This window comes from Boleophthalmus pectinirostris, unplaced genomic scaffold (assembly GCF_026225935.1).
Source record: "Boleophthalmus pectinirostris isolate CB_2022bp ecotype Guang Dong unplaced genomic scaffold, ASM2622593v1 HiC_scaffold_21, whole genome shotgun sequence".
NCBI lineage: Eukaryota > Metazoa > Chordata > Actinopteri > Gobiiformes > Gobiidae > Boleophthalmus > Boleophthalmus pectinirostris.
Genome location: NW_026571175.1, coordinates 19,561,735 through 19,588,085, shown reverse-complemented (window position 1 = coordinate 19,588,085; position 26,351 = coordinate 19,561,735). Strand labels below are relative to the sequence as shown.

Genomic DNA, 26,351 nt, shown 5'->3' with positions numbered 1-26,351 from the left:
ATTATACATATAATATTTACTGAAATTAAATAAATATGTATGTCTAACTAGCTAGTATGTATGCCTAACATGTTCCCATCCCTATTGACGCACACATATAATAATGCATTATGTTATGAAACAAACTAAATATAAAATAATACAAAAGTGAAGTAAATGTTGTCAGTGCACTCATTCTCAGCCAATCACAAGACGTTCTGCGGGTGACGTGCAGGTCGCGCAGGCGCAGTCTACTTTCCTTTTTGGCAGCAACAACAACACCGCACTGAGCGGATCAGTCAGGTTCGCCCCACCGCCCCGAGCTGTAACCGGGGTCCGGGCGACGGGGAACATGCTCCAGCGGGAAAGCAACAGCACCCGGGGAGACGTATGACAGTAGCAAAATATGGCCCTCTGTTCGCACAGGTTTCCGAGCGAGCGACGTCTTATAAACGAGTGATCCAGCCGTGTAAGTAAAGCGAGATTTGGCGTTGTCCTGCTGCTGTAGGGTAGATAGATCTGAGGTTTGCTAGCGGCTGTGCAGCCGAGAAGGTAGCTTTTCCAGGGTGGTAACCCTTTCTTAGGGAACCCTTATTGTATTCACCTGTATTATATTTTAGATAATTGCTTATTACACGCGACATCTTCCCAAATTGGGTTAGTATTATAGGACAATTTGCTATAGACTTGTGGAGTGTATTGAACAAAGAAGCTTTACGTGGGGCCGCATGGACTGAACATGCAGAGAAGTCAGTGGGTGTTTGTTTTGTGCTCTGTTTCGTGCTGACACACTTTTTCAGGATAACCACATGAGGTCTGACCTGGATATTTAGCGCATATGCCGTGACCCAGCTAATTTTGGCAAAAATCATCCAAACTGTGTCATGGTACAGAGTACTTGGGACTTTATTATGAAGTTTCTCCCCTCAGTGTACCCCAACTTGACTTTGCAATTAACAGTTATCATAATGTCTACTAAAGACCCACTATTATTTGAAGCGTTGACTTGATTCACTTATCTTAGTTACAGTATTTTTGCCTTTGAACTGATGAGCTTACTACTACCACCTCTGTATGCTTTGGTAAAGACTTGACCCCATTCAAAGCAGTCACCCAATACCACATTGTATTGTCCAGTTGCATTTGTTTCACTGATATTTGTCATTTTTGTAGCTATTGCCAAATAAGGAGTTTGCTGTTGTGCCTTACATAGGCCCAGTGTTTCCTCCAAGTAAAACTATAAAATATATAGCTGTAGTTGTAGAAGTAATTCATTAACACTATAAACTCTAGTAACTAGAAACATAAAGACTTATCTGGATTGATTATAAAACAACTGGAACAACATTTCAACAACCTCTGAACATAGGAGGATGGAAAAAAATCTCACTATTATTAGTCAGGCCAAACTGTCCATACTGTTGTTTATTAGTTTTTCAAGTTTTTAAATGTTTATTTCCCTTTTTGATGAGAAACTGCCTTAGTCTTGAGTTCAAACAAGATTTGTGTTTTTGCGGCAATGCTTGAGATTGTGAGTCACTTTTCATAATAATATTGCCAAGTGATTATGAAGGCCAGCTTTGTGTGAACCAATTTAATATATTTTTTCCATTCTTAAACTTTAAACATATGCATGTTTTTGATTTGGGTTAAGGCTAGCTGAGTCAACAAGTGATAAAAGTGTTCTTCTTACCACTTTATTTTGTGTGGTATTTAACAATTTTGGTAATTGTTGATAATTAATGCAGACGTCAGGAAAGGATTTTATGGGTCTATATTTTTTGTCCTTTTTTGTGAGAGAGACGTTCAGATAGGTCGGGAGAGCAATGAAGTGAAGTGGAAGTAAACAAGTGTGCACAAAACATGGAGCCAAACAGACTGACTGACCTATTAACCAAAGCCCCCTCTTTCACCCTGCCATTATTCACATGCTCCTCGGCATATCAGAACAAGCTAGTGTAACTGCTCACTATGATTTGGTAGCTCTGCTCTGTCAGTGTGAGTTTGCCCGTCTGAGTCTTGGTTCATCTTTGTGTAGTAAAAGGAGGGGAGGCAGGTTGCCATGTTATTCAAATGTTCCAGGGCCCGGCAAGCTTGAGAGGGACTACAGGCTAAAAGAGGCCCTTTGTGTGAGCCAGACAGATGGCCATAGAATGAAGACTGTAATGATACCCTCAACGGTCCATACTCTGCCATACAGGCTCCACTCATTAAGTATGTTGCATGTTGCTGAGAGTTTGTGTCAGACTGGGGAATAGATGTACAACTTATGTGCACAACATATTGATCATTTACTTGTTGCTGCTTAATATTTCATTAAATTATTTACAAAATATTCATGAAGCACAGTACATGAACTTCTTGATTTACTACTAATTTACCCCTTCATTTAACCTTGAATTGAACTAACCGGTCCGACTTTGCAATAATGCCGTTAATGCATCCATTGTTCACAGTATTGTTTATAAGCTCTAGATTTAAAAATATATATATTCTTAAGATAGCTTGAAGATTCTACTTCAACAACACCACAATTGGTACTTCAACTACGCACAAAAATCTCCAGAAAATATAATATTTTTAGAATGTAAAGCATATGCTTCAGTTAAATCACTTTAGTCCAAATCAAGAATGGAATGAAAAATAATTATTATATTTTTAAAAACAGTCTATTCTAAAATTCTAAAAATCTATTTAGATTATGACACTGTCCATGTTCAACCTATTTGCCATAACATAATTCTAATTCTTGTTAACTAAGAGAAAGTTATTGATTGTTCAGACAACATTCAGTTTTGAAATATTATCACCTGATTGTAAACATTTGTTATTCAAGTATTCAAAATTTTCCCCAAAAGCCAGCTGACTCTTACACCAGCAGTGGTTTTATTGACCATGTCTTTCATCAAGTCAGTGACCAATCGATGGTGTGGATATTATTAACCTTCCCTTTGCGCCTAGCCTCTTTATAATTTTCTCTCTTATCTCCTGTCTTTTCAGGTTCTTTCTTCAGTGTTCAGTTATCGCCCATTTCTTCAAAGATAACAGTTACTGCAGCTCCTAATCAATAAACAGTCTGATTAATATTGTCTACATCTTTCCTCTTTTGAATAATTTAGATTTTTTGTTTACTCTAAAGCTGTACAAATAGCATTCACAATACTCAACTAGAGAATCTCATGTTATTGACCTGATTTTGTGATAAAGTCATCCAATCGTGCAGCTTTAGCAACACAGCTGTAGCCTTTCTGTGTTATGACCCCTCTGTGTGCCATTTGGTTAGTCATTGCCTAGATTTTTTTATCAGCTAAGCACAATAGAGGGTAGCTAGTTTAACCTTGCTTTATAAAACTTTATAATCTAAAATTGTGGTTGTCCAGTGCATAAAGTTGACAACAGTTTGCATTGTTCATCAATCCATATTAAACCATTAACTGTATTATTTCATTTGTTGTGTTACTCAAAATGTTGATTTGATTATTTTTTCTTTTTTCCACAGGGCAGGAGAACATAGCGAACCATGTTGCTTTAAGTTTGGGCCTGTGTTTGGGGGAAGGCAGAGGGCCAGGCGGGCGGGCCGGCATTTGCCACAAAGGGCATCAGGCTTCCTTTGGCACATTTTGAAGCCATGGGCAACACAGCCACCAAGTTTCGTAAGGCTCTTGTGAGCGGGGACGAGGCTCTGGCCTGGCAGCTCTACGAGGGAAACCCACAGTTCAGGGACGGCCTTGACCCCAATGCATCGTATGGAGAGCAGTACCAGCACAACACAGCTCTGCACTACGTCTGCCGCCACGCCATGACACGAATACTCAGGTGAACATGGAGCAATATACCTGTGTAATCACATGCTCTATCTAATCACACTTGTCCTTGATGTAGATAAAATTGTTATGGGATTTAGAGGGCAAAGGAATTATTACAGCTGTAGCTTATTTTTTTATTACTCTTCTGGCAGTAGATGATTAGGTCAGCCTTGTAAATACATAATACACTTTATTGTATCCATTTACTTATGCTTCCTTATGTTTCTGTGTATAAACAGTACAGTAATACATTAAATATATTTCATGAAAAGATACTCAAAGACTCTTCAGCTAGCAGAACAAATTGGGTGTCATAAAATGTCTTAATAAAAAGGTCAAAATAATAAAATGCACAGACTCAAGTACGTCTCTGTGTACACCCCCCCCCCCCCGCAGTGATAATCAGACTGCTGGCTATATAACCACGACAGCTGAATCACTGACTCAATAGACTCCCTCCTCCCCACACGTTTCCCTATGCACTTTCCTACCATGATTAGAGGGGCCTCTCGCTGCTCTGTGCATCTGTGTGTGCACTTGTCTTCAAGCCGGGAATATGCAAGTCCACGTCTGCTTGTGAATCAATCGCCGTGCTATTTGTGTCCCTTCCTACTAACCTGTAATGGTCTGTAGAGGCGTGCTACAGGCAGCAAGCCTCTCCTGATAAGCATCTGAGGAAATGCTGCTTTGTTCAAACTACTTGAGTGGACAGACGCAGAAAAGAGAAACGACCAAGAAATCTCAGACAAAATAAAGCCCCAAAGGATGAGTGTGGGCAGCAAGATGCAGTCTGTTTTTCTGATTATTTTTAACATGTATCTGTTTCACATTCACTCCCTGGCTGCCTTTTAGTCATCTCTGTGGGTTGGAATTGGACCGAAATCCCATGAGAATGAATAACTGGGCGATCACAAGTTAGACCTATTAGCGTTCTGCACAAGGATGTAGGCCAGGAAATCTACCCAGACTGTTGTTTGTCTAAAGGAAGACAAATACCTTAAACAAACATAGAAAAGAGGCAGCTTTAATTGCATGGAAGTTCCCTTTAGCTGTGTGCTCTTGTGCAGTACTAGGCTTTGTATAAGGAAGTAGTTAGGTTTTGTTAATATTAAGGCCATCCATTCTGTGTTGTGTGTTTGGATGGAGGGGGTTAGTGGCTGAAGGAGGAATAATTAGTGATTATTGCAGTGCGGGTGAACTGGCAGTATCTGTCATTAAGGGAGGCTGCAGAGGATCGAGCCAACAGAAGAAGGTCAGGCGCAGCAGAGCAGTAGAAATACTGAAGCACTAATTCAACACTGTCCAAATCCAGCAGCAGCAGGCCAGTAATGGTAGAATTTTACCTTCGATTTTCTGTGCATTTACATTAGATAATTCTCAGATATGCTAATGTTTTCCTCTCAACAAATTCCAATTCAGTACATAAATTAATCATGACATGGAAAAATGTAGAGGAGGTAAAATGATTCCTGAGTGTGAGCAGAAGAGATTCTCATATGATGAGAAGGGCAGAAAATGCAGAGAGAAAATAGGAAAACTCAATGGAAGATCTGACAAAAAACAGAACACACAGAAGAAGTACAACCAGAGCCTGTCTCTAGGGCGACATGTCCATCCATCACTGTCTAATGGTGCGTTTAGATCCAACCGATAGCCAGATCCCATCCATTATGTCGGATGTGTTTACTGGAAATGCTTCATTTTCTTCCATCTTTACTTTTTGCTTTTCAGTAAGTATATTTTTTACAAAAAAATTTCAATTTTCTTTGCTTTGTTATATAGGTCTTTCCTGTTCAGCAAAGAGGGGAACCCCAACAAGCGAAATGTGCACAATGAGACATGCCTCCATGTGCTTTGCCAAGGCCCACAGATCCTGCTGCTGCCAGACGGGGCACTATCACCAAGACTTGCTCGGCCCCAGAGAGATGAGCAGCGGCGCACTGACTGCCTCCAGGTTCAGCCATTAAGACAAACAAGCTACTGTTGATTGAGTTTTGAAAGTTGATTAAATATGTTTGTGGGATTTCCCTGTGTAGATGATTCTGAGCTGGACAGGAGCCAGGCTGGAGGGGGGCCAATATGAAAAGGCCAATGTCAACGCCACTGACAACCACCACTGCACCTGCCTGCACTATGCTGCCGCCGCAGGCATGAGGAGCTGTGTGGAGGTGGGACTAGGGCAAATAAACCCTAATTATACGTGATCTTTTGATTACTTGTCCTCTCCTTATAGCTTATGCTTCTGTCTCGTGCTTTGTTTGTGCTGATGTAGCTGCTGATCCAGAATGAGGCAGACCTTTTTGTGGAAGATGAGGACAAGTTGACTCCGTGCGATCACGCCGAGCGGCACCACCACACGGACCTGGCTCTCAGCCTGGAGTCACAGATGGTTTTCTCGTCCTCATCTCAGCAGTCCAACACAGACACTCAAGCTGAAGGCAACCTGCTGCACTACAAAGAGGTGAAAGGACACAGACCTTATCGCATAGAGTTTCCTGGTGGCTTGATTTTGGAGAATAGTAGATGTGCTATTTGAAGTCATTTACATTATACTGACTGAAGCTGAAAATGCAAATGATCCCACTCGACCAGAAAGACCATGGCACACTGCCTGATTTGTGTATATTCATTTAGTTATGCGGCATGTTAGTTCTGCTGTCGGCGTGTGAGGGATGTTGACAGTGCACTTTATGTAAACCTCATAAAACATATAATACATCAGTTATGGAAAAAGCAGGTTAAACCCATTTTGTGAAGTCCCTTCATTTGAATGAATCCATTCCTCAGCTTTATTTCCTCCAGTTTCCTGAAACTTCCCTGCAGTGAAGGCATCAGTGCAGCTCTTCAGCTGCAGCTGCTGCCAACCGATAACAGTTTGACCTGCAGCCAAATCCCCTCAATGTCTCATGTTAACCCCTGTAACCACATTTCATTTGTTATGTCTTATTTTTATACTTCTTCCATTTAATCACAGTACTCTGTTTAGCATCTTTCTAAAATCTCTTCAGGTTTAAGTAGATATGACATTGTAAAGGACATCAAAAGGATCACTGGTGAATGACTTAAGGCTTGGTCTTGTAGGGACAGCCATCAGGCTAAATAAGTACATTTTGTCCTTGCAGCCTTTTGAGGGACTAAAGCTCCAGGACCTGCGTAAGCTGAAGGACATGCTGATTGTGGAAACGGCCGACATGCTTCAAGCCCCTCTGTTCACCGCCGAGGCCCTTCTCCGAGCTCATGGTCAGGATCATTATTTTGTTTCGCATTAAATTGAACACTGAATTGGTCGCTTTGTTAGATGCGCCTTGAGATTTGATGATGGTGAAACTATACTAGTTATGTATAAGATATATATCAGACTTTCTTCACATTTTGCATAGTGACTAATGTACCCGTAAGGTGTGCCTTATTTAGAGGTCTGCATAAGGTTCAGTAAGCAGTGGCCCTGTTGTGTTTGTCTCAGACTGGGACCGGGAGAAACTCCTGGAAGCCTGGATGTCTGATGCGGAAGCCTGCTGCCAGCGCTCTGGTGTGGCCATGCCCACTCCACCCCCGAGCGGATACAACGCCTGGGACACTCTGCCCTCTCCACGCACCCCAAGGACCCCGCGCTCCCCCCTCACCCTCACCCTCACTTCACCCACTGACAGCTGCCTCACCCCTGGAGATGAGAGCCTGGCTATGGTAGTACTCATCTTTTATTTATGTATTCGAGTTAATCTTTGAGAAACATTAGTTTGAATAATATTTCTTTTGACAAACAGATATTTCCAAAACAAAGTGCATGGCTGTCACAATATTTCTTTGCCTCCTTTGTAATCATTTTTAGCTGAGTCATGTTATGAAGTACTATAAGCCCATCTCCCACTGTTTCCATGCAACACTTGTAATTATAAATCCACTAATAATATTTGTCAGGGCAGAGTGTGCTCAGCCTTTGTCGTGGCTTATTGAGAAATAAGATTTGAGGCCTGACAGTATAATAACACTAACTCAAGTAAACAACAAATTGTATTTCTGAAAACAAGCTGTGATTTCTTAATGCCATAATGGACAACTTGTTTCTGCAGTGTGGGATCTGCCTTTGCTCGATCTCAGTCTTTGAGGACCCAGTAGACATGTCCTGTGGTCATGAATTCTGCAGAGCATGCTGGGAAGAGTAAGTCTATACACTAATACCAATGCAAAGTTTTTGGTAATGTCTATTCATCAAAATTACCTGTGTTTTAAGGTTTCTCAATGTCAAAATACAAGAAGGTGATGCACACAATATCTTCTGCCCGGCATATGAGTGTTATCAGTTGGTTCCAGTGCATGTGATTGAGAGTGTGGTGTCCAGAGAAATGGACCAGCGATATCTTCAATTTGACATAAAGGTTTGCACATTAAAATATTAAAGGACACTTATGCAAAATTTACTTTTTTGTTACCTTTTAACCATAGTATACTGCTATTCCCTCGTCAAAACATACTTGGATGTTATTGTTAATCAAAATTGTCCTCCTTGAGCTTTCAAAATGCTCTTTTTGCATTTTGCTTGAATTGAGTCCATAAGCCATTTCCGGCTCTGTGCTCAAATTGTGTTCACAATGAATGCATGACTATTAGGACAGTGCTCACAGGGCCTAAGGACTTCATTTATTTCTCATTGTTCATTCCTGTTGCTGACAGCAGAGGGGGCTCCAACACCTAAATGCCTAATTGGAAACAAGGCGTAGTTTTATTAAGTGTATTTTCCAAATGCAGACATTACAGGTTAGAAAATGTGAAATACTAATCTAAAGCATGTTTAAAAGGGAATTAAAGCCACAAGAACGTGTTCTATAAAGGTGTAAAATATTGAGGTGTAGACATCTATTGCCTTGGTCTACCAGTTTTCTGCAATTATGGGAAAATCTGAAGTAATGTATGTTTTAGGCTTTTGTGGAGAACAACCCCTCGATCCGCTGGTGTCCAGTGCCTCGCTGTGAGCGTGCCGTGCGACTGACCCGACCGGGCCCAGGGGACAACGATCCACACAGCTTCCCCCTGCTGCCGTCCCCCGCTGTGGACTGCGGCAAAGGGCACCTCTTCTGCTGGTACATCGCCTTCTATTTAGTTCATGTGCAGTCGAACTGTCATTAAAGCTAAACTTTAAGTAATTTATTTAACCAGTAGATGGCAAATGTGAAACCTGTCCCTCTCTCCCCGCTCACGTTCTGTCAGGCCAAAGCAGGACCACTATCAGACAGAAGCAATGCAAATAGCATCTAGTGGTATAATGTGAGAATACAACAGGGCTGGGCCTGCCAGTAAAATTACGGATGGTTACTTTTTCTTCTCATTTGTTTTCTGAGTCACTTTGAGTCACTCTTCATTATTAATGGCAGATGCTATCTCCTGTATCTGTACAGGGAGTGCCTTGGAGAGGCCCACGAGCCATGTGACTGTCAGATGTGGAGGAACTGGCTCCAGAAAGTCACTGAGATGAAGCCTGAGGAGCGTAAGTCTCAGTCATAGCCTATTAGCCATAGAACGCTGTCAATCAACCCCGTTGCTTAGTGTTATAGGAGCATTATTAATGTTCATATCTTGATTTATGTAGAGCAAATTAATTTGAGACCATTTTAAGACCAATATGATGAGCGTAACAGCAGCAGTTATTGAGAGAGGTGTTTTTCAACAGAAAGTGAATTGTTAGTTAGTTATGTCCATACATCTCAGCCTCCTGACCTTCTGGGAAATATTTTTGAGTGGCTGTACTTGTGACATTTTCTAAATATCTTCTGTAGTTGCAGGTGTGAGTGAGGCTTTTGAAGATGCTGCTAACTGCCTGTGGCTGTTGACCAACTCAAAACCCTGTGCCAACTGCAAGTCCCCCATTCAGAAGAATGAGGGCTGCAACCATATGCAGTGTGCCAAAGTATGTACATCAAAGTCATTAAGTCTTCAACATGATGACTACTTCATATTTTGTCTAATCACTGCTTTGTTTTGGTCTGCACCAGTGTAAGTATGATTTCTGTTGGATTTGTCTGGAAGAGTGGAAGAAGCACAGCTCGTCCACAGGAGGCTATTATCGCTGCACACGCTACGAAGTCATTCAGCAGCTTGAGGAGCAGTCCAAGGAGATGACTGTAGAAGTGAGGGCCCTGATCCTGCCATCTATATGCACATACAAAATATACTTACTGACATGGTAATGTGATGATGCTACCCTGTTTCAGGCTGAAAAAAAGCACAAAAGCTTTCAGGAACTGGACCGATTCATGCATTATTACACTCGCTTTAAGAACCATGAACACAGCTATAAGGTAAGGCCTGTGTTTAGGAATATCCACACAAATAAAAATCATGTAATCTGAGACCTAACAGCAATGCTCTATTTGATAGTTGGAGCAGAGACTTTTAAAAACAGCAAAAGAAAAGATGGAGCAACTAAGTAGAGCTTTTATCTGCCGTAAGTAATCAGAGCCAGAGTCTCTCATTTCCTTGATGATATATTGATGTTTTAGATAGTGTTAAACTCTTGTTAAAAACGTGACAGCACATTGCATTTGAAGCTTTTTGTAGAAGGATAAAATTGATCTGTGTTGTGATTGGCAGGAGAGGGCACTCCTCCTGACACCAGGTTCATAGAGGAAGGAGTGACAGAGCTGCTGAAGACGAGACGAGTGCTCAAGTGCTCATATCCGTATGGCTTTTTTCTGCAGCAGGGAAGCACCCAGAAGGAAATCTTTGAGCTCATGCAGGTAATGGCCATTCAGCATGTGGTTCAGTAAGGAGACAGATCAGGGTCATGCAGTGCCTGCGTTTTAGACTGATTTGGAGATGGTGGTTGAAGACTTGGCTCAGAAAGTCAACCGACCGTACCTGCGCACGCCCTGCCATAAAATTGTCAGTGCAACGCGTCTGGTACAGCAGAAGAGGCAGGAGTTTCTGGCATCTGTGGCCCGAGGAGTGGCTCCAAATGATTCTCCTGAACCTCCACGCAGAAAGTATGCTCTTAAATGTAAATGGCTAAATCCTACACTCCTAACGGACCTAGTTTTAACAGATTTAACTTTTCTCAGTTACCCGGGAGCATCGTGGGATTGGGAATACCTGGGTTTTGCCTCTCCTGAGGTAAAATATGCTGTAACAAATTATAGACACAGTGATTTTTTTTTTTTTTTTGTAGATGTCTGCATTGTTTGTTTTTAGATGGGCAGTCGGCACTCAGTCTTGGGAGCAGGAGACCAAAGAGATCGACATTCACAGGTAGCACACTTAGAGCTTTCTATGCAGGTGCAATAGCTACATTCACTTTTGTACAAACCTAAGTGTACAAAACATGATTTATTAAGCTCAGCGGAGCTTTGCGTTATTACAGTGTAACAAGTGGACTGTGTGCAGGATTTTGCTGACATTCAGTACCGGCGCAGACACCGGCCCCGCCGCAGAGGAGACATGCTGAGTCTGCACAGCCTCCGAAGCAGCAGCAACACTCCAGAGACCAGCCGCAGGAGCGACAACACAGGTGAGCCAGGGCATGATTGGAAAAGCCATAAATCTCCTCAGGTAAAATGTGTGATGTATGTTACTCTGCTACATTTTACCTTTGCTACATAGATGGTTTGGAGAGAGGTGAAGGGCGCAGACGTGTGCTGGGATCTCTGGATGAAGACGACCCCAACATCCTCTTGGCCATCCAGCTGTCCCTGCAGGACACCCGCAGAGAGAGGGGTCTGGAGGAGAGGCCCCCAGATCGAAGAGCCGCTTCTGCTGGAGAGTTGGTGGACCTTGCTCTACACTCCCTCAGCACAGATGCACCTTTGGGTGCTTCTACAAATGCACCTTTGGGCCCCAGAGGCTCATCCTTCCCCTTGTCTCTCCTGGACCCTCCTCAGCCCCCCAACAGGACCGATTCACAGCCCCCTGTCCCAAGCTCCATCCCACTCCCTCCTCCTCCCCCCTCCCTGAGCGCAGAGCTGCTAGAGCTGGGAGATAGCCTCTTAAAACTAACCAGTCTTTCCCATTCCTATGACCCCAACACACAGCGGCCATGGGCGTGCTCTCAGTCCATCTGTGGGCCTCCTTTCTCTATGGAGGCAAATCATAGTGACCCCACCCACCGAGCTGATCAGGACCACCTCAGTCTGACCGAACTCCACTATTGCCCCTCTAGTGGTTACTCTGAGCCTGAGCATAGTGCTCCCTCTGCACAGACGTCCACTCTCCTCGCCTCATCTGCCCCGGACCACCTGCCCTTACATGTCCCAAAGCTGGACAGCGCCTACTGCTCAGAGCCCCAGTCTGCCTCTGCCCCTCACTCAGAGCCCCAGCCGCCCACCCAGCTGTGCCTGCCTTCACCAGAGCCTGAACCAGAGCTGCTGCTCTCCCCAGTCATTCCTCCGGGGGGCCCTTTCACCCCCAGTGACCCTGAGAGCCTCCAGGCTCTGGACCCCACTGCCAGTGCCCAGCTGTTGGACAACATCATGGCCTGGTTTAACAACAACATCAACCCCCAGAACAACCCCCAGAGCCTGGCCCTGATCCCCTCACCTCCCACTACGGAGACTGATTCTTCTCCGGACACCCTCACAGAGACAGAGAGCGTGGCGTCCAGAGACACTGCACCTGTCCCGGCGCTCTGGCAGCCCCTGGAGGGTGAGCCAGTCCCTGGCACTGCCAGCCCTCGTCTGGAGCTGGAACACAGGGAGTCAGAGGGGAGTGCGGGGGGTACGCTGTCGCTGGACGAAGAGCACACACCCCCTCCCCCTCTGAGCTGTAGTCCCACTGCCCCACAGGATGAGTCCTCACCGGAGGAGTGGGAAGAGCAGGTGCACCTAGTTTGACAAAAGCTGAGACAGGACGATGTAGTTATGTCAAAAGCACTGATCACAAACCCCAGTGAAGCCTCTGAGTGGTTCATGTATTTTACTGTAATATCTAGAGAGGACTCGCTCTGCATACTTTGTCCAAATGATGTCATACTTTATTTTTAAGTGCTTTTGTCTGTTGTAAAAACAGACATTTTTGTTAAGTTATACAGATGATTAGTTTAATACATACATGAAAAAGCTACTGATATCATGCACATACAATGCTGCATATGTTTTGTTTGTAATAATTTATTCTCCATATTTATCTTTGTAGTTCAGGGTAAAGTTGTGGTGCTGTCCCTGCTAAACTCCAAACTTGCCTCATAAACACAATTGTTCTGTTAGCGACACACTGATACTGTTAGCCTGTGTGCAGCTCCTGGAGCCTGTTGAGCGTACTGTACAATCAGGGCCTGAAAGTGTTTGGACCTTCCCCCTACTCTGTGCCTCAACACTGGACCAGAGGACCTGCTCCTCACATTCAGAGCTGTTACTTTGAACAGGTCTGTGTGAAACAACACCTGAGGGAACGTGTTTCCATGAAGGCTTCCTGTTTGGTCCATCCTGCCACACTCCACATGCCAGTATTTAGATTTCTGTGCTTCACTAAACTATTGCTTTGGCTCAGTTTAAACCAAAACTATATTTCACAACACTACTCTTAGTTAAAAATTTTGTTAGTTATTTTTTTTCTGTGATTTTTGAAACACATTTCACTCTACTGTTGTACACTACTCTATGAAATACTGTGTATAATTCTGTACATGTATTTTGACTCAGTTTTGAGTACAACCGATACAGTATTTCTGTTTATACTCAAGATTGTGCAATGACAATATTTATGACAATTAAACAATTATTGAGCCAAAGCAATTTTTTAAATTATCAATAGAAAGTCTATGCTGACACATTTCCAGTTTGTCCTGATTTTAGTGATATTTCTACCACTACTGGCTGTTACTCTCGGTGATGTTAATAGTGTCAGTGAATGAAGTTTTACACTAATTAATCTTTTTGTCTTAATTTTTCATGGCAAGATGTATGTCCATGTGACATCACAATTATGTGTGCCTTTATTTTAATTTGTGTAATTAGTTATTGATTAGAGTCATTTAGGCATTTTACATTTCTTGGTCTGGAAAACATTACGTAATTACAGATTTTACAAAAAGTTAACGCTATTCAAGAAATATATTTTACTATAAATCTACCTTTATGTACAGTAGTGTTATCAGTCATTTAGTTTCTGGGGTTGCCATATAAGGTTTACTTTCTATCAACTACCTGTTTACAAAAATATTCAACACTGCCTGTAAGAAGGCTGATGGTAATACACTTGGCCAAAGGCAGTTTTGATATTAACATTATTAATGTTTCACAAATCCATCAATCATTCCTAGTGTTAAGGTTTAGTGGTGTCAGGGCAGTTTATTTAGTAAGGTGTTTACGGCATGTTTTAAAGAGGGCCAGTGCTGAAGTCATGGGCACTCAAGGTTTTATCTTTTCTTTTCTTCAATAAAAAAATACACAAGTGCTGACACTTGACCCAGAGCAAGTTACTGCAGACAGGACAGATCAACTTAAGCATGCTCTTAACATGTTCAAATGTTAAATGATGTATGGATTACTGTTTTGATGGGATTTGGTCCAGTGCCATTTAATTTATCTCAGATCAAATTGTTCATTTGACTGAATCTACAACCAACCAACATGACAGAGAACTGCACTCTTGCAGATCATACTTGATACATTCCCTATGGGTCTTGAGGCGCCTGATATGGCCAATAAATACTGTAAATGAAAAAGTCAGTGCAAAGTTTACCCTCAATAAAATGGACTGGAAGTATGTTGTGTCTTCCTTCTTCCTTTATCCAGTTTTGGGGCACCTTAAACCACATTATGTCCATATAATGAAAGTATATATACTTTATACATTTTAAAGTGTTGGTGAGTTCTTGAAGTAGTGTATCCTTTATTAAATTTGTATGTATATTATACTTTATTGACCCCGAAGGAAATTCAAGTTTTTCTGCAGCAAACTTGCACATTTGCTACAACAGTTACACTGCATTTCTCAGTTTCCTTTGAGTAACAGTTTAAGTGTAGTTTAACAGGAGGACTGGGCAGGTAGGTCAGACCCTGTGAAAGAGCCAAAAGTGTCCATCTATTTGCTGCAGCATCACAGCATCCAGGGGGAACCAGGTGAACACAACAAGAAAGGTCTTGTTTTTTCTCTGCTTAGGTGATTCAGTTGGTAATGAAATGGTTCATTCCTTCAAAGTGTTTCCTCTGAAAGGTCTTCTGCCGCATTTTGAGCCACATATAGTGTTAAAATTCTGTAGCATCTCAACTGTCCATAGCTAGCTCCTTAGTTAGCCTTTTGCAAAGTCTCCATGGATACGGGAAAAACAAACGGCTCATTTCACAAAGTCCAGCAATCCCTTACTTGTGTCCTTTGAACTGCACATGTTGCACTTCTTAGTTGGTTAAAATCTCCACCACTCTCACCAGTTGTCACCTACTCTGTTGCAATAGTTCAGGGCATTTTGACAAAAGTCGATACAACACCAATAATTATACACAATTCCTCAAGGGCCTATTAATTGTTTGATATTATTAAGTCCTTCCAAAATGAAATTAAGGAAAGAAAACTTTCTTTTTGTTGCTTTCAACACCTTACCAATAGGCGGCGCTGAAGGGATGGAAGGAAGGGATTTTTAATTGACGTCATTTTTCGGCGACATAAACGTACACCCAACAACAGCGGCCTGTGAACCACAGGAGAGCTGCAATTTTTCTCTTTTGGTGGAGGATTTGTCTTTAGTCCATCACCACTATGAAACTAGTTCGGTAAGTGCATTTAGGGTGAGCCTGATTGTTAAGAAAGATGCACAGAAATGTGATAGATTTTGCGATGCGTTTGGATGGAGTTGGATGTTTATAGATCAGGCGGGAACGGTTGAATGGGAACTAACCCGGACTGGATATGATTGTATTAACAGGCATTTTTCTTTTGGCAATGTTACATGTGAACGTTACAAAAAACTGCACCAAGCAGCATTTTGCAAAAAACAAACAAACAAACAAACAAAAAAAAAACTTATGTGCCTGCATTTTCGAATGGATGAGGAGGCGTCTTTGTTTTGGTGCTTCGGTCTCATAAGTAGCAATCGGCTGGCTAATGCTAGCTGTTCCCATTTGTGTCATTTTTCTTTGCAGGTTTACAATTCAGGACGACGCACAGCAGGTCACGATTAAGACTACAATAAATGTTAAATGTTTTCTTTGTCATCTACAGGTTTTTGATGAAACTCAGTCACGAGACGGTTACAATTGAGCTTAAAAATGGCACCCAGGTCCATGGCACCATCACAGGTAAGTTCTGAATGTGAAATATAGGCCAAGCTACCCTGAAGTATTTAATTATTGGCGTTAGTGCTCTTTGTAGGACCTGTGTAAGATAATGGCAAATTACCATCTTTCTAAAAAAAAAATTTTCGAGTTATGATACATTTGTGCCAACTCTTCGTGTAACCACAGACTAAAACTGCTCAATCTGTAAGTTAATTATATATATATATATATATATATATATATATATATATATATATATATATATATATAGTGTATGTATAAATACACATATATATTTTTTTAAAGGGGGGTGGGGGGGTCCTAACTGTAACCTGCACATTGCCATTATAGTTTGTTTAAATGCATATTATCTGTAGTGTTATGTTCATCAAAACTTTTAAGAGACAATAAAAGCTGCATAAAACATACTGACCTACTGATGCATGAGGATAATGTAATTTTATTTCACAGAATTGATTGTTTTTCAAGTATACTCATGATATTTCTCACTCATTTTCAAAGGTGTTGATGTGAGTATGAACACCCATCTGAAGGCTGTCAAAATGACCCTGAAAAACCGGGAGCCGACTCAACTGGAATCACTTAGTATCCGTGGCAACAATATTCGATATTTTATTTTGCCAGACAGCCTGCCTCTGGACACCCTGCTGGTCGACATTGAGCCTAAAATCAAGTCTAAGAAGAGGGAAGCAGGTGGGTGATGAGCTATATTAAATAAATGCAACAGCTAAACCTACAGTTCACACATTGAAAGTGTTAAGGGCCACAGACCATTTACAATTGGCCATCCAGACCTCGTCGTATTCACACGTCATCTAGATGCTACTTGCATTACTGCGGTCTGGCAGAAGAACACCGTAACCTGCCCACTGTAGTGAGTCCAACACTGTAAATGCAAAACAGTGAGCAACGCCATAGACCGTGTGAGATATAAGTTACAGTCTTTAGCAACGTGCACAGCTCTGCATGGGAAAAGTCATGGGAAAAGTTGTGGTAAATGCATTTGACCTGCAGGTGCAGCTGGAGTTTGAATTATCTGAAATGCAACTTAGACAAACTTTATTGGCCCACAAGGGAAATTTTTAGGACATGGTAGCTCAATATATTATAATAACAATGAGAAATTTTAAATAGTAATAATAAGTTCAAAATAAGTAGCAAAAATGGCAAGAGACTGGTGTCAAATAAGTCATAATTATAAAAATGTATATGTACAGGGTATAATACAAATAGAGAAATAGTAATACAGATATATCTTTGCTATGTACAAGAGGTTGCGTAGAAAAACAGTGCGAAGATGATATGATGATTGACAGAATGTAGTTATCTATTACATGAGGGCGAGTTGTTGTTTAGCTGTAGTCTTTTGGTTTGTTCTCTAATTTCTGCCACAAGTGATTTTTGTATTTTTAAAACGTTGCTTTGCAATAAGTGCCAGGGAAGTTTAAAGATGGCCATTTAAAACATTCAAAAATCAAATAAACTTATATTTTACAAGGCTATCATCATTTTGCAAATTAGTATTTTATGTTTTTGTGCAGTAAATAACTACTGAAAATTTATACAATTTATGTACAATCTACTCATGAGAAAAAAAATCTAATAATTTATTGACATTTCTAATTTTGGCTTTTTCAGTGGCAGGCCGTGGTCGAGGCAGGGGCCGAGGCCGTGGGAGAGGCCGTGGAAGAGGCAGAGGTGGTCCGAGGAGATGAGCCACTAAAGCTGCGTGTACAGGATTTTTGTTTAATTTTGCAGAGACAAGGTTTTGTGAATTTAATTGTTTTGTACATTAAAGTGCTCAAAATGTAAATGAAGTTGAGCTTGTGTGTTATTGCTGCACAATTTTTCTTTATTCTTTTGTTTACAGTTTATATCAAACAGTTCAATAAAACCTTACCTTTTTTTTCTTGTATACCCTCATTAGAAAATGATATTTGGACTAACCTTTTAAGAAACATAAATTTATATGAAAACCTGTACTCTCACATGCTTTTTTTGGGAGAGGGGGGGCATTATGTAATATGCTCGTAGTCACTTCAAAATATTTTTTTTTCCCAGTTGGGAGGGAAACTTTTAAGGTATGGGCTCCTTTAAACAAATGATTCTATAAGCTCAGTTTGTACCGTATATAAAGCCCATGTCCATGAATATTGAATTAACCAACAGTCCCATTAGTTCCCGTTCTAGTCTAAAAGGGAGAGGAGAATGTGCACTGGCTAATTTTATGTTTAAAAAGCCTGACTGATGAAAAAAATTATCATTTGTAACTCAAATCTGGGAAAGGGGGTCTTTTATTTGGAAGGGTGATTTTTTTTTCAAGATATGAAAATAGAGAACACATAACAAATGGTATAAATTCTTCAACTTTTAAAACTAAAGCTTAAATCACTTGTTTTTGTTGAGTCACTATAAGGTTGCATACAGTTAAAAATTACGTAATTTGAACTGTATTGAAGAACTGAATCGAGCAGCTGCCACAACAAGACCCAGCCTGCTGAGAACACAAGACCCTGGCGGCACTGTAAAGGTGAACTGTTCACCTCTGCGCCTGTTGAGTTTTTTTTTTTTTTTTTTTTTCCCTACAGTGGTATTTTACGGACAACGCGCGGTAAAGATTTTGCTTCTCAGTTCAATTAAATTCATTCTGATTTTCAAAGCACTTCCGGTATGAAAAGTCAACAAGCGGAAGCGGTACGTTGTATTTAGTTTGGGAGCAAACAGCTGACCGTCATTGTACAACGTAGTCACAAGTGCAGGTTGTACGGTCCATTCATTTTATTATTTATGTATTTATTTTTATGTATTTTTATTTATTTATTTATTTTTGACAGATCTGATCTTGCTCCAGTTTGAGAAAATGTCTAGTAATGATGACGGGCACTTTTCATATTTTGCGTTTGGAAGCAATATGTTAAAGCAAAGACTTCAGTTTAAAAATCCCTCGGCAACATTTTATAGTACTGGACGACTCAAGGTAAACAATCTGAAAATATCTCTTATTTATGTACAAGATTCCTTATGTTAGATGCCGTTACGTCGATTTATCCTGAAATTAAACCGTTCACAAATTAAAATATGATTGTTCTCACGCATAATATGAGCACTAATGATGCCTCTTCTGTGTCATTGAATCTGTTCATTTTTATTTTGTGCACAGGACTATGAACTCAAATTCGGCTACTGGAGAGTTGGTGTGACATCGGCTTGGAAAGGTGCGGCAGCCACCATCGAGTACTGTCCAGGTGCTGAAGTCTGGGGAGTCATCTGGACCATGAGCAACAGCAATCTGTCATCACTTGACAAGTGAGACACGTAGTTTTGTTATAACATGTTGAGGATCGTGTTGTCTTCATTAAATCTAGCCAATAACATCTCTAATTTCTCTAATAGTCAAGAAGGGGTGCAAAGAGGGATTTACTCGCCTTTGGAGGTGAGTGTGGAGACGGAGCATGGGCCAATACTTTGCAGGACCTACCAGATGAATAATTTAATCGTAGACCTCCCTTCACCCCAGTATAAAAAGGTAAATCCCAGGTCTAGCATTTGCTTTGTCCGTAACAAATACATTTCATACAGACATAGTATTACCATATTGTAGTCCGTGTTCCCATGTACTACTCTACCCCTCAAAAAGAAATTCTAATGGTTTATATTTTGCAGTATTGTCCAATGTAATAAGGATGTGCTTTGCAGCGGTCTACGTTTGTTTGAAATTTCAACATGGCCGTTATCTGACTCTATATGCTGCTTTTTAACAATACTTCATTTGTTTGCACTGCTAGTTTTTGTTTTCGTTTTTCAGTCTATCGTGTGAAACATATCTATTCTATAACTTATTCTATATCTGCACCATATTGCTAAGGTATTCCAAGTTTTGTGAAGTTTATTCCTTGATAATGCCAATAAAACCTTTTCTAATTGTGATTTTAGGTTGTGTGTTTGGGGGCGGAGGAGAATGGACTTCCAACAGAGTACCTCAACAAACTTAAAAGTATTGAAACGAACGGCTACAGTGGCCCCTCCTTACTAGATCAGCTGAAAATATAAATTAGACCAGAATGTTTATGTAAATGTAAAACGGTTTTACAAGTTAATTACTGGTTAAACAGAAGTCATGTGACTCATTGTATTTAACCGGGGGACAAAAATAAAATGAATCCAACAACTTATTTTCTACTTTCATCCCAAGTGTTAAAATGACATTCAAGATTTTGGTGTGCTCCATGTAACACAAATTGAAGCTTTTTATCTTTAACTTCACCTTGATATAGAAAAACTACTTCTCAGCTTTAGCATGCTTGCAATTTAAATTTGCTCTGGGTCATTTACAATTAGAAAACAATTTTATTTAACCATACATATTTGCCTTAACCAGGTTTCCACATAGCAATGCTTTATGAAATAGAGTAAGAAATATAGTACAAAACATGTGAGGACAATAAGATATCTCAGGAATTTAAAACACTTTCTACCTTTAGTACTTTTTATAAGACACTGAAAATGCACACTTTACAACATCTTCAATATGGTAATTGACAGAACAATGTCATGCAAGCATGGTCAGAGAAAAGCAGTAACCAGACACTCATGAACTGCTTTAATAATGTTACATTCTTATGGCCTTTTACATGGCACCGTCAACATATTGAAACACACTGAAAATATATCTCCTATGATGAATGTAATGTATTTCAATGTCAGGGGAGGAAGTGGCAATAAACAATCCAATGCACATTAATGGTGTAAAGGTAAAAATGACTATCCTAGATTTGAAACAGGAAACATAAATACATGTTAATTTAAAAAGTGCAGCAGCAGGAATCAGTGCTTTAGTGAAGATTCTATGGTGGGGTGAGGCTGTACCCTGTACCCTTAAGATACGTAATCTTGTTGACATTAAAGAAAAGAAATCCAGACTAATGTGGGGAAAAACTAAACCTCACTGTCAAGTTGATGTGCAATATACCATTATCTATATGAAATGTAAAATGTGGCACAGTTCTATTCTTTACTGTGTAACAAACATATGGACATATAAGGCCATTCATATTTTTTTTAAATCTCTTTTTCATCTTCTGATAGTGGCTGCGCCGCTTCCACTGGTTGCGCCGCTTCCACTGGTTGCGCCGCTTCCACTGGTTGCGCCGCTTCCACTGGTTGCGCCGCTTCCACTGGCTGCGCCGCTTCCACTGGCTGCGCCGCTTCCACTGGCTGCGCCGCTTCCACTGGCTGCGCCGCTTCCACTGGCTGCTCCGGTGATTTTGTCTCCTCCTCGTTCTGGTCCTCCATGTGCTCCTCATCAGTGTCTTGCTCGGTTTGGTCCGAGGTTTCTGGGGGCTTCTGTTCAGGAATGTCCAGGTTGTGTTTGATTTTGTTCAGCTCCGCCATGTTAAAGCCAAGGAGTATAGCTGCTCTATTGTTCTTAATGTTCTTCATACACTTCGTACGGCGTGCACTAAAAATGGCTGCTAGCTCTGGTTTTGTGAAAGACAGCCTTTTGCACAGCTCCTCAGTCTCTGCTTTTGTCGCATATGGATTACAGTTGAAATATTTGGTACAAAATAGTCGCCGTTCCTCTTCACTGCGGCGCTCCATTGGTGTAGGCTCCAATGCCAGCTTCACAGTGGGATTGACCTGAGGTTCAAGAGGAGGCTTTCCCTGCAGGTGTGGCTCGATCTTTAGCTTCTGCCTCTCCGATCTTTCATGCTCCAGCTTTTGGCGCTTGGCAGCCCTCTCCTCTCTTTCTCTTTTGTTGGCCTCCATCACTGCCTTCAAAGCCGCTTCTATCCTTTTTTGGGACTGCACCTCCTCTGGGGTTTTAAGTTGCATGTCTGAGTTTTTACTGACAAGCCCTTTGACTAGAGTCGAAGCAGGTGCTAAACCTTGTTTAACTGCTATCCCCTGTGGTACTTGAAGGAAGTAGAGACCAGATGATTTGTTTGTCATTTGTGGAACAGGTTTTGCAGGAGCAGCTCTTGTTATAGTCATGGTTGTTCTGGAGGGTTCTGGTACAGGTTTGGAAGGCTGTGGCTGTTTGGGGGAGCAACGGCAGCGCTGAATGTGAAGCATCACAGCCTGTTGCGTCACCTTCCCTGTGTACACGCCATTGCAGTAAATGCACTTGAAGGCTTCAGTCTGAAGAATGGCATGGATAGTCGGTGCCACAAAATGTTTCTGTTTGAGATGCTGCAGGTGTTTAGCTTCACTGGAAGACTTTTCATCACAAAATGGACAATAGGTGCTGCTGACTTTAACAGGCCCAGTACTGGAGCTAGATTTGATGCACGGCTTTAATTTAAAATACATGTGTTCGTTTGTACTTGTGATGAGAGCCAGATGAACCTCATTATCTCCAAGCACTTCTTTTGGGCCAGTTGTCTGTACATCAAAGTGCGGAAATGAAAGCACCCCTGGACTTTGACTGTATATTTTGCAATTGAGTTTGAGGAAATCACTGTAGGCTTTACTTGTTGGATTATGTTGTTTTACATGTTCAGATAGCTGTTTGATTGAGAAGAACACAGATGGGCAAGACACACAATTCAAACCATGCAGCAGATGCTGGAAGATTGTCGTCTCAGTGACCAGAATCTTGCACATTAGACATTTCATGGATTTATCTGCCATTTTCTTCAGGAAAGGTGCTCGAGCAACCAGATGTTCAGACTTGTCTGGAGTAGATTTAACTTGGTGCACTACCTCTGTGTGCATATCAAAGACATTCGAAGGGAACAGTTCATTGCAGTGGGGACAAGTGACCCATTTCTTTACTTGTGAGTTGTTTGATTGCTCAATGGGCTGAAGAGGTATGGATGTGCTTTGAGATACAGGCAATGTAACCTGCAATGGTGCAAATGTATATGTTGGCATGCCATTCACCCTGTTACCAGTTGGTATTAGGTGACTTAGGAGTGATTGTGAAGTCAACATTGTACCCTGTAGGGTAGGTGTATTTGGGGCTGTTATGTGTGTCGTTACTGCAGGCTTCACAGCAGTTGCAGCAAGAGCTGTCCCATTGGCTTGTAGTCCAGAAGCAAGTAGCATGGGCTGTGTTTGATGAACGGGTTTTGGTTGAGCAGGAGCTTGAACCAGAGGTAACGCTGCTGACTTGATGGCCACATTGGAGACAGTGGGAATCTGGATAGACTGCCCTTGTGGCAAAGTACCTTGCAGTGTTATGGTGGCACCAGGCTGAAGCAAGCCTTTAGCTTCGGCACTAGCTAACTGCACCAGAGCAGAGGCTTGAGGGGGCAGAAAGGCCTGGTTACTTCCCGGAGCACATATAAGAGTTGCACTGTTTGGAGTTCCTTGTAGAGTCAATACAGTTCCTGCAGACTGTCCATTGGTTGGTAACACCAAAGTGTTAGTGTTTAACAGCTGAGGTTGCTGTTGCTGTGCTTTTGAAATAATGTTTGGAAGTGTGAGAAATATTCCTCCATTTCCATTGACTGTTGGTTTGGGGACATAGTTCTTGTTCTCATAAATGTAAGATTGTACTTGTGTACTAACGTTATAGTGTGTTGGTGAAACCAACATGTGATGCAGCATTTGGTCCAAGGTGCCTGTGTTTCCTTTACACATTTTGCAGCAGTATATCTTCATAGTTTTTCCTCCCTGGCTCATATATCTGTATCCTATATATTTCTCAGCCAGCTTCCCAAGATGCTTCAGAATAATATGTTTCTTCAGTGCAAATATTAAAGAGGTTGGGAATCCACATCTCTGACAGTTGTACCTCTCATTTGCACGGTGAGTGACAGCCCTTTCTGTTGTTTGTGGTGAGTCTTTTAGAGTTTGACCATGAAAGAGGTATGCATGTTTTCTGAGGACCTTGGGGTGGCCAGTGAAGGAGCAGTGTGCACACACTGCCAGAGAACAGAGGGACTGCATAAAGGAATGACATCTTGAGACATGGCTCCTGAAGTTGTAGAGATTTTGTGTCGAGTACTTGCACATGGCACAACACAGACTCCGAGAACGGTAAGGCCACTAAAACAAACAAATGCATTTTTAATGCCATGACCAACTTGTCAATTTCAATCCATGTGCAAAACTTACCCTCTTTTCCATTCTTCCATTGAATCCTTCTGTGAAATCAACCCACTCTGTGTCCTCAAATGCATCTTCGTCATCTGAATTTTTCTCTGAGTTTTCATTAAGACTCTGTAAGTAATAGTATGATATTATTTTTTGTCAAACTTCATACCAATTTATGTGCCACATGTATTTCTATTTATATGCATCTCTGAAGATACAGGATACAAAAAAATATTCTGCCTTAGTTCCAACAGATGACCAATGGAACAGAAAAAAAAATAAAAAATTTCCATGGGAGAACTGGGGGGTCTTGCCTTAGTCAAGGCAAGACCCCCCAGTTCTCCCATTCTAGCCACAAGGCATCCAGGGAACAACATAGTACAAGCACACAATAGTAAGGCAAAGATGTTCATAAATTTAACATCTCTACAATGTGCAAGTTAAACCAAGAAAAAGTTGTGTACCTTGAGATACTCCTGGCAGTCCTCAAGGCCGATATCACCAAGGACCTTTTTAACAGATCTCCGCGCCTTCCGAATTTTGTCCACACTTGTAACTGGAAGTTGATACATATTTCCTCCAGGAAGATTGGGGAATGGGCTGTAAAAAGTTAAGAAAATGTAACAGTGACCATCCACTAATAAAAAAATAATTAAACTACTCTTGTTCATTTTATCAATACATTTGCTTTTATGTCAAAATACTCATGTAGACACATTAAAAAAATTGCACCCCAATACTAGTAAACTAGAACTAGTGTAGTAACTAGATACTCAATTGAGCATGATCTATACTAAAGAAAATTGTATTATAAATGAATTATTAAGTGTTACAATGGATCAGGCCAATTATGTGTACAACTGTAATAATAAAAGAGATGGTAAAGGAGACGTGCGTGTATGTTTTGTAAGTGGAGTACTGAGATCTGTATTAAATAACTATCTTATTCCCTAGTATTAACGTGCTTTAAATGTATAGTCAATCTATTCATTGACGAGCAAAATCAAATGTTTTTATTAGTACCCAGTAACCTATGTTTTAAAATACACCTAATAAACCATTTTAAAACAAAACAAAAAACAAACACGGGCAGATCACATTTGGGGTCACGGAGAACTGACATCCCTGATGCTCATGCGACACAACTCTCAGCAAAATATATGGTAGAAGTTGGATTAGTTTATGTAGGCTACTGCAGAGAACAGCGCGGTCACCTTTCTCCCCAATACACTGTCCATCAACACCGGTCAATGCTTCAATGCAGCCCCATATTTGACACACATGTACGATGATCAGAAGGATGTGACGTTGTTTTCTTTAATCTGAGGATGCCCCACAGCACTCGGCATATTTACCTCGTCCAAATCCAGCAGTGTTGATAGTGGTCGCTGTCTCCTCCACCGATGTGACTGCTCACTGTGTGTGCGTCGATGACTGCGCCTACTGCCGGTGCAGCTCACGCACAGTCATTAAAACGCTCCCTCGCCACTGAGCGCACAGCAGTACACACAAACTTATGGAGTATAAACACGAAAATTGCAAACGTACTGTTTATACAAGTTATTTCTGCTCCAGCTTTTGTCCCTTTCTTCCACTAAAGAGAAAAAAATGGCGCTCAAGTTCAGGATATGACGTATTGTGTCTAATTTGCATACTGCCCTGAACTGACCAATGGGAACGGTTTTACTTTAAAACGATAAATAGCGTTTTATCTCCAATAAACAAAATCAGTTTTTGTTCAGGTAGTGTTCAGATTACATATTTTTGCGATACCTTCAAAGTTTATTAAACCAAGTAGTTGTTAATCGATTGGCTATCACACTCCATCAAAAAGTTAGCATAGGGGCGTGGCCAGCCAGCCCACTTTCAACAGTCACGTGATACAAGAATGGGGCTAGCCAATGAGCTGTCGAGTAAACGAGCTAAATGGGCGTGGTTTCGCCAATTACGTCATATCATGCCATTTTATTGTCCAATGACATCCGTACACAATTTTGATTGGCCGTGAATTAAAACGGATAGTATTAAAACAGATAATGTTAATGATCATGTTAATTGGTTCTATACACATTTTTAACTCCGAAATATTGAATGTGAATTGCATTTGCTGCGATTTTTTTGGTGTTGCGCTAAACGGCGCTAAATGCGCAATGGCTAAAAACTGGAATAAAATTACAAAATTATGTTTATAATGATTTTTTTTAATAAACTATAACATTTTCCACATTGTCTGTACTGAAATCAAGGATACTGTACCACAACTGCTAATAAACGGTTACCGCTAACCATTTACTGTCGCTTCAGAATA

The 26,351-nt window shown here is 41.1% G+C and overlaps 4 protein-coding genes across 7 annotated transcripts; 3 read left to right on the top strand and 1 right to left on the bottom strand.

Moving 5' to 3' along the window:
* Positions 1-258: 258 nt before the first annotated feature.
* ankib1a (ankyrin repeat and IBR domain containing 1a) lies at positions 259-14,475 on the top strand. The gene is made up of 21 exons (XM_020932567.2): positions 259-448; positions 3,479-3,795; positions 5,568-5,739; positions 5,822-5,953; positions 6,058-6,246; positions 6,908-7,025; positions 7,249-7,469; positions 7,856-7,944; positions 8,017-8,161; positions 8,703-8,863; positions 9,179-9,267; positions 9,557-9,687; positions 9,773-9,907; positions 9,992-10,078; positions 10,158-10,224; positions 10,371-10,516; positions 10,584-10,762; positions 10,838-10,889; positions 10,968-11,024; positions 11,160-11,283; positions 11,376-14,475. The coding sequence occupies exons 2-21, from the start codon at positions 3,608-3,610 to the stop codon at positions 12,599-12,601; spliced, it is 3,708 nt and encodes a 1,235-aa protein (XP_020788226.1). The 5' UTR covers positions 259-448; positions 3,479-3,607; the 3' UTR covers positions 12,602-14,475.
* Positions 14,476-15,353: 878 nt separating this feature from the next.
* Positions 15,354-17,816, top strand: snrpd1 (small nuclear ribonucleoprotein D1 polypeptide). Its single transcript, XM_020932839.2, has 4 exons — positions 15,354-15,478; positions 15,927-16,003; positions 16,505-16,696; positions 17,642-17,816. Exons 1-4 carry the CDS (start codon positions 15,465-15,467, stop codon positions 17,716-17,718), a joined length of 360 nt encoding a protein of 119 aa, XP_020788498.1. The 5' UTR covers positions 15,354-15,464; the 3' UTR covers positions 17,719-17,816.
* Positions 17,817-18,523: 707 nt separating this feature from the next.
* ggcta (gamma-glutamylcyclotransferase a) lies at positions 18,524-20,175 on the top strand. Of its 4 annotated transcripts, none has more exons than XM_055157007.1 (5): positions 18,524-18,762; positions 18,838-18,980; positions 19,164-19,309; positions 19,397-19,436; positions 19,937-20,175. In XM_055157007.1, exons 2-5 carry the CDS (start codon positions 18,864-18,866, stop codon positions 20,051-20,053), a joined length of 420 nt encoding a protein of 139 aa, XP_055012982.1. In that variant the 5' UTR covers positions 18,524-18,762; positions 18,838-18,863; the 3' UTR covers positions 20,054-20,175. The 4 variants fall into 4 exon arrangements, with proteins under 4 accessions (XP_055012982.1, XP_020788486.1, XP_055012981.1 ...); XM_020932827.2 differs by having other exon boundaries at positions 18,556-18,762; positions 19,397-19,529; XM_055157006.1 differs by having other exon boundaries at positions 18,557-18,697; positions 19,397-19,529.
* A 150-nt stretch (positions 20,176-20,325) lies between these two features.
* On the bottom strand, positions 20,326-26,308 carry adnp2b (ADNP homeobox 2b). Its single transcript, XM_020932586.2, has 4 exons — positions 25,399-26,308; positions 24,508-24,643; positions 24,065-24,169; positions 20,326-23,995 (listed from the first exon to the last, which is right to left on the bottom strand). Exons 2-4 carry the CDS (start codon positions 24,613-24,615, stop codon positions 21,062-21,064), a joined length of 3,147 nt encoding a protein of 1,048 aa, XP_020788245.2. The 5' UTR covers positions 24,616-24,643; positions 25,399-26,308; the 3' UTR covers positions 20,326-21,061.
* Between the last annotated feature and the right edge of the window lie 43 nt (positions 26,309-26,351).

Coding starts and splice junctions, on each gene's coding strand:
- ankib1a (XM_020932567.2), top strand. CDS start 3,608: ATGGGCAACACAGCCACCAAGTTTCGTAAGGCTCTTGTGAGCGGGGAC. Junction 9,688..9,772: donor ACCATATGCAGTGTGCCAAA/GTATGTACATCA, acceptor GGTCTGCACCAG/TGTAAGTATGATTTCTGTTG. Junction 11,284..11,375: donor CCGCAGGAGCGACAACACAG/GTGAGCCAGGGC, acceptor TTTGCTACATAG/ATGGTTTGGAGAGAGGTGAA.
- snrpd1 (XM_020932839.2), top strand. Junction 16,004..16,504: donor GGTCCATGGCACCATCACAG/GTAAGTTCTGAA, acceptor TCATTTTCAAAG/GTGTTGATGTGAGTATGAAC. Junction 16,697..17,641: donor GTCTAAGAAGAGGGAAGCAG/GTGGGTGATGAG, acceptor TGGCTTTTTCAG/TGGCAGGCCGTGGTCGAGGC.
- ggcta (XM_020932827.2), top strand. CDS start 18,864: ATGTCTAGTAATGATGACGGGCACTTTTCATATTTTGCGTTTGGAAGC. Junction 18,981..19,163: donor ATAGTACTGGACGACTCAAG/GTAAACAATCTG, acceptor TTTTGTGCACAG/GACTATGAACTCAAATTCGG. Junction 19,530..19,936: donor CTTCACCCCAGTATAAAAAG/GTAAATCCCAGG, acceptor TTGTGATTTTAG/GTTGTGTGTTTGGGGGCGGA.
- adnp2b (XM_020932586.2), bottom strand. CDS start 24,615: ATGTATCAACTTCCAGTTACAAGTGTGGACAAAATTCGGAAGGCGCGG. Junction 24,170..24,507: donor ACTGCCAGGAGTATCTCAAG/GTACACAACTTT, acceptor TATTACTTACAG/AGTCTTAATGAAAACTCAGA. Junction 23,996..24,064: donor ATGGAAGAATGGAAAAGAGG/GTAAGTTTTGCA, acceptor TGTTTGTTTTAG/TGGCCTTACCGTTCTCGGAG.